The sequence below is a fragment of the Haemaphysalis longicornis genome, unplaced genomic scaffold (assembly GCF_048455015.1).
Source record: "Haemaphysalis longicornis isolate Haplotype H1 unplaced genomic scaffold, Haemaphysalis longicornis Haplotype H1 scaffold_6, whole genome shotgun sequence".
Taxonomy (NCBI): domain Eukaryota; kingdom Metazoa; phylum Arthropoda; class Arachnida; order Ixodida; family Ixodidae; genus Haemaphysalis; species Haemaphysalis longicornis.
This window is the reverse complement of record NW_027526407.1, coordinates 80,354,804-80,361,801: the sequence shown is the minus strand read 5'-3', so window position 1 is coordinate 80,361,801 and position 6,998 is coordinate 80,354,804. Positions and strand designations below refer to the sequence as shown.

The 6,998-nt window shown below is 46.8% G+C and overlaps 1 protein-coding gene across 1 annotated transcript in view; it reads right to left on the bottom strand.

The window, feature by feature from the left end:
- Positions 1 to 2,716: 2,716 nt before the first annotated feature.
- The window catches only part of LOC144143574 (small subunit processome component 20 homolog), a 97,408-nt gene continuing 93,126 nt past the window's right edge, over positions 2,717 to 6,998 (bottom strand). Inside the window, exons 59-61 of the mRNA XM_077675373.1 lie at positions 4,681 to 4,807; positions 3,079 to 3,224; positions 2,717 to 2,915 (exon numbers count right to left, since the gene is read on the bottom strand). Coding sequence (XP_077531499.1) covers positions 2,787 to 2,915; positions 3,079 to 3,224; positions 4,681 to 4,807 — 402 coding nt within the window. The 3' untranslated portion in view covers positions 2,717 to 2,786. The remainder of the gene's footprint in view (positions 2,916 to 3,078; positions 3,225 to 4,680; positions 4,808 to 6,998) is intronic.

The following is a 6,998-nucleotide window of genomic DNA, read 5'->3' as shown; positions in this document are numbered from 1 at the left end:
CACTGGCGTGTTTGCATGTAATCTCTAACCTGTACATAGGAGTGCATTCATAGATTGCTGAGGTAGACGTTTAGCTGTGAAACTTTTAAGCTTGCAGTTTAAAGAGCAATGCCTGTTTTGCCTTTGTCAACTCTCCATCCATTAAACTACTGTCGCTAGCACTGGCTTATATTAAATACAAATGTATTCGTCAATTCATACCAGTTTATCACAATACCACAAGGTCGATACAAAACTAAAAAACGTGCGATCTCTAACTGTGACACTTGAAGGTATCGTAATCTTATAAGCCACGAGTCCCGAAGCTAAAGCATTGATACCGTATTTTCCGGTCTATAAGTCGCACCTTTGTATAAGTCGCACCCAAAGTGACAGTTTTTCTGAAAAAAACGTATATAAGTCGCACCGGTGTATAAGACGCACCGGTGTATAAGACACACTTGTTAATTAGGGGAACTCATAGTGAACCAGATCGTTAGAAAGAGTGGCGAAAGTGCATGGTTGCGGCGGCCGCCGCCTATCAACGTGCATATACCGTCCAAAGTCTAGACAGAACTAACTTCTCAAAAATGGTTTATTGATACACACAGATAGCATGTACTTACAGACGGCGTTTAGGCAAAACCATTGAACATTGAAGTCTTCTTCCTCCGACTCGCTAACAAACAATTCAGCAACTTCAAGTGGGAGTTCCGCCTGCACATTGCTGTTTTCCTCCGACTCACTGATGTCTTCTTCGTCAACATCGTCACCACTCGCGGAATGGATCATTCTGGCCCTTATGAACCTGGCTACAACTGTTTTTGCAGAAATGGAGTTCCATGAGTGTGAGACCCATTTGGCCACCTCTCTAAACGTCGCGCGTCTCTTGCGTGCTGTCGTAAATCAGCGCAATAAAGGTGTCATTGCGGACGGAAGTGACGCGACCGGAAGCGGCCCGAAAATCAAAACTTATCAGCAAGCTGTCATTTTAAAAATTACCTCCTTCAGAGTAACTCTCTGTAATAATTTATAAGCTGCATTTTATTTTTGCAACCCAGTTTGATATTACTGTGAATTTATTCTGAACTGTAGTCACTGCGCATGGCAGAAAGTGGCGCGCAGTTGTCGCAGGCCATTATCATTGTTTTTGACTAGAAAAAGCGGCAAATTCTTTGGTTTAACGTCCCGAAGCAACATATGGGCTATGAGAAACACTGTAGCGGTGGGCTTCGGATTCATTTAGACCATAGAGCTGTGTTTCTTAACGTGCACTGGCCACGTGCGGCCGCCGCGAACCGAATTTATTCCATACATAAGTCGCACCGGTGGATAAGACGCACCACCGAAAATTTCAGAAAAAAACCGCGACTTATACACCGGAAAATACGGTAATCACCCATGTCAGCACAATTACGAGCATCTCCAAGAGCTCTAAGTAAGAGCTGTAGAGCTTTAGAGCTCTAAATAAGAGCTCTAAAAAGCAACAGGTAACGATGACGATGACGATGAAACGAGGTTGAAATCACTAGTTCTGCTTGCTTGCAGCTGGGCATTTAAGAGTTGTCATGGGGATTGCAGCGACTTCACTACTCCCTTCGAGACAAAGTTTGCCAATGCACTAGAGTAAGTACTATAGCAGATGTCACTGATTTGCACACTGTTAAGTACTGCTAGAGCGAACAATTGTAGCAACCCTTTGATGTCATGTTATTGTGCGTATTACACGCAAACCCAAACAGATTCCCTTGACCATCAACCTTCGAGTAGCAGACGCCGCGTCCTGTCATACAATGCTCTTCCGAGTGTAGCTTCATGCTGAAGCACTGGGTACTCTTACTGATGCCACTGTGTGTGCATTACTCACAGGCACGCAGTTTTGGGATTCCCACCACGGCTGCTGTTTTGCGGACGCTGCCTCTCGGGCATACCTTGGGACGCTAGTCACTTCATCTCCTCACAGTGGCAGCCTCAACGACACAGATATTGATCCCAGAAGCCAAGATGCTTCCGTACGAACTTTCTCGCACACAACTTTACCACTGACAGCCGAATGTACATTTGACTTTCGACATTGATGAACTGAGTTCTGCCCTGTGCTTTCAGGGCTGCTGTCATGGCCACGTGCAAACAATTCGTTTAATACTATCCCTGAACAAATGGTATACAAACCCCATCTTTCAGGCGATTACTTGAATGTCCCTGTGGTCAGTGCGCCAGGCTGGAGACTGCGAAGGCTGCAGTGCGGTTCCAAGCAGTGGCCAGAAGTACTGCATCCCCTTTAATCTGGCTGTATACACATTAGCATCAATGCCAGTTGCAAAGTAGGGAACTACCTGCCCAACAAATAGCTCTCACTGTGGAAAAGTGTTCCCCATAAGCTTCAACCACTAAAAATTTCCCTTTAAAAAGAAAAAAAAAAGTTAACTCAAATGTAAGTGGTGTTCCAAAAGCCAAGCAGTAAAAAGAATTTTTGAAAAGGGAGTAAAATGGAGTAAAAAGGGAGTAAAAAGAATTTTTGAACAGCGCTAACACTGGGACACAGGCGTGATGGATGATACAGGTGCTGTTCTGTCCGCTGTGTTGGCCAAGCTAGATGGTATGGCTGACTTTTAAACAGCGCTGAACATCTGTTCAGCGCTATGCAAAAGTGCGACCACACCAACCAGCTCAGCTTTCTGTACCAGTGCAGGAAAGAGAAGCACGCCCTCTCACACAGGAAGCCATGTGCAACGGGTGATGGGAGAGGCCTATGTACATTTATTTTATCATATACCCCGGCAAGTGGAAGATCCTAAAAAGGCGGTCTAGGACGCCTTCTTGCGCCTCTTGGCCTTCTTGCCATGTTGGATGGCCATCTTGCGCTTCAGGGCCTCCTTTTTCCGCACCTGCTGCTTTATCTTCTTCCGCGCCCCCATCTCGGGATTCCTCACCATCTAAGAAAGAACAGAGCAAATTGTAGGATCGCGGTTGCATTTACTCCATCTTAACGTGCACTCGCAGTCGCATTTTCACTCCCACGTAATTTTCACATTTGGAAAAAAAAAGAAAAAGAAAAACTCATGTCAGCTGCCGACTGCGCCCACCCCCAGCACCCACCTCTAGGGCCTTGTCGTGCTTGCGCTTCATTTTCTTGCCCGAAAGCTTCCCCTGGAGAGCCACCAGGGCGGCGCCAAAGGCCTCCACGCCGGCGGCCTTCTTTACCACGCCGGACACCTCGTTGGCCAGCTGCTTCATCTCCTCGCCTGCAAACAACAGGCACAAATCGCTTGAACGCATGCCTTCCCCCACCACAGAGCCACTTCCCACTCGTAGAAAACTGAAAAGCTGTAGGCATCCTCTGCCAGGTTGCCTACACTTTTGCGGCAGGTGAAAGTCGCTTTGCTCAAAAGTACAAATAATGGGGCTTGGTGTAGAATACCCTACCCAGCACAATTCAAGATGAAACAGCTTTGCAGCCGCCACTCTTATGCCTGCAGCACCAAACCTTTTTGTGATTCCATATTGCGGAGTACATCTAGTGGCAGATAGTGCTTCACTGTTTTCTTCTTCTCCTTTTTTTTTTTGGTCGCTTTAACACACACTACAACATACACTACCTAGGTTGTGAAAGATTGACAGAAGATAACATACAAGCTGCACTTCAGTTTTTAACTCACAAGAAAGTTGGCACCAGCAAAGGTACAAAGTGCAACATCTCATAGGCATCCACTTTTCCCGAATGTGCAGAAAAGTAGTCTCCATAATTTTAAGCTTCTGAGGCCGCCTTTCCGAGTCGCCTACTCTGGACCTTTCAGAGCAATTGGTACAAGGCTCGAGACTCTAGGACAATTGAACACACCCTCAGACGAATGCACTCTCTTCGTACTACAGTAAAATCTCGATGATATGAATCTCGCGGGACCGCGAAAAATATTCGTATCATCCGAAATTCGTATGAACCAACGCAGGCAAAAAAAATTGAGCACTTTTATTAACCTCCATGACGTCGAGCTGTCCTTTCTAGACTTTCATCTGCTCACTCGCGGGGCCCAAGCTCACTACAGGAGCGTTTTTGCACGCGATTCGTGCGCGTTGGCGTTGCGCACGCGCAACATTTTTCACGCCCGCGTCGGCGACGTTGGCGCGGATGATGCTTTATAGCACCATTTCCGCTCACATTATTAGCTCATTTACCGCTCAAAAAAATTCATGAGTGCTTTGAGCGGCATTTTAGAGAGCGGTTAGAAGCAGTTGCTCAAGCGCCCCGCACCACTTCGCGACCAAAGCCGCCGCCATGTTGCCAGTTTCGCGGCGGCGTCAGCGTGGCGTGTTTTTGCGCGCAGAAAACAACAGCCTGGCCGTTCCTGGAGAAAGAGCGACAAAGAGGTTAGAGAGAGCCCACGTCGCCATCGCTTGCTCACTCGGCAGTCGGGCGCCTCGCCGGCTTGTTCGTATCATCCGCCGGGTTGCGCAGTTCCGTTCGTAAGAGCCGAAATTTTCCCCATCGCAAACAATGCAATTTCGCTGGGGCTTGTAAGAAATTCGTATCATCACGAAATTCGTACCACCCAGAATCGTATCATCGAGATTCCACTGTATAGGTCTCCTCAATCTGCCAGTCCTGGGCAATTTGCGGACAGTCCAGGGGTGCTCTCGCAATACAAATTTCACGGGCAAAAAACTATGGGGTGGAGGTAACAGAAACGAAGCGGCACGCACTCTGACTAGGCGACTGGTCCTCCAGCTCTCGGCAGACGGGCTTCAGGATCAGCTCGAGGTGGGAGTGCAGCTCAGCCTTTGTCAGGTCCAGGGAGACGGCCGCCACAAACTTGAACACGTGCGAACGCTGCATTGGGAAAGGGCAGACGGAACGAAGACTTGGTGCATGCTCTTTTCAAGCGAAAGTGAACAACAGACATTGGGCACGAACTAAGGATGCTCGAAGTAGGCCTTCAAGGTGGGTAGGCATTTCCACAACCATTTCCGCCAATTTCAAGGACAATCTGACACCAACAAACGTCACTTCTTCAGCAAGAGCCAGACAGCCAAGTTTTTTGCAACTTGCGTATCAGACTGTCAAGCAGTTGATAGGCTTATACCCCTGTCACACGGCAGATCTAAAATGACATTTAGAGCGAATATCATTCGCTCCAAATATCATTACAGTCGAATCCCGCTACAACGAAATTGACGGGACGTGCGAAAAATTTCGTTGAAGCGAAAATTCGTTGAGGCGAAATCTGCCCCAACACACCACGGAAAGGCCAGAAAAATAGCCCCGTGTGTTTCCGCAACATTGGCAGCATAATACAATGTTTAGAAAAAGGAGTGACGCGCAATAACTCATGTTTATTCGGATAACAAACATACCAATGGTTATCTGTTTTTTCACCACCCAAAGAACGCGTTACGGAGGGGGGTGAAGATATGCAGGCGCAAAACGTAGCGCTGCACAACAAGGCGTGCCCACCGAGCTGATTACTTGCAGATAACTGCTAGGCAGTGGGAAGCCCCCCTCTCGCTTGTGGCAGGAGCAGTGCCGTTATCTTATCCTCTGACAGGGCACGGCAGCTACTGACCTTGGCAGGCAAGACGCGCGCGCTTGCATTTAACAGGACCGCACGCTCGCGACTAAGATAGGATGACTAGGCTTCAAGACCAAACGCGCAAACATGATTTTCGCTCTTGGCTATGAAGAATGGTAGAAGGAAAACGGCAAGGACAGCTGCTCACAACGCATACATGACGGCACCGCGCCAGCAGCGGAGCACATTCATGCAATTTCAACTGGATACGGATTGGCTGTAGCTCTGGGGCTCCGCCTTGGCGAAGCGGGCCTGCGCCTCGTGTAAAGACGGCTAGCCACATCGTTATCACCATCAAGCAATGGCGTGCGCCTACGAGTTATTTTTTGTTTTGTTTTGGGTGGCGGTGTGGTCGCAACGCGCATTTTCGGTGAAACTAAGCGTCCTGAATGTATAAAAAGTTACAGATAGCTGGCGCTATGCTTATTTTATTGTCAAATAATTGTTCAAACCCAGCCCAAATCATCGAAAATTTCGTTGAAGCGAAAGCAAGCCTGACAAATGGTTCGTTGTGGCGAGGACTTTGTTGCATTGACTTCTATGGCTAGCTGACGGGGAATTGGAAATATTTCGTTGAAGCGGAAATTTCGTTGAAGCGGCGTTCGTTGTAGCGGGGTTCGACTGTAATTCGGCGCTACACAAGAATACCGATTGACATTTGAGGCGAATGACATTCAGCGGCTAACTGAGGTTCGGGAGCTCAATCAGCAGCCAAATGACCAGCCTCGACAGCAGTGGCGCGTCATTAGAGAAGAAAGTTCAGTAATACATCGAAGAATACTGTTTCGAAAAACTGTTAGTAAACTTATATTTTATCCTTCATGTTGTTTTTCAAATAAAGAGAGACAAACAAGTATTAACAAAAAAAGAAAATCTCGTCCCCAATGCGCACGCTACCCTATAACAGATTTTTTGCAGACTTGTCTCGGCTTGTGATGTCTCCTGATGTCACCTAAACCGATAATTTTCTGATTTTTCTTTTAAAACAATAATTCTTTTTTATGTTTTAAAAAAATATATTATGTACGAAAACATTCTAGATTCACTTGAAATATCATTTTGTGGTTTTGCGAGCTCACTAATCGTCACCACTATCAGTATCAAACGACATTTGTTTCGCCGTGTAGACAAAAGTTACTGGATATATACCATTTGCGAAACTCCCCATAGGCCCCATGTATCAAAAGCCGGCCTTTGGTTGCACCCCTGCGCCGGGACAAGCACGAGGCAAGTTCAAACTAGCCTTTCGTCTGTCGGCAGAACGTTGAAGTGGTTCTCAAGTGCTTGCGGCAGCTGCCGTAAGTCATAAAAAGAAAAGCTGCAAAAACACAAGTAAATTTCACCCAATTAATGTATTTTAATTTAAAAAGCAATCTTTATTTTACAAAAAATATTGAAAAATAATAGTTTAGCGAAGTTCAGTTTTTGTCTTACGTGCCGCGCGCGTCGACT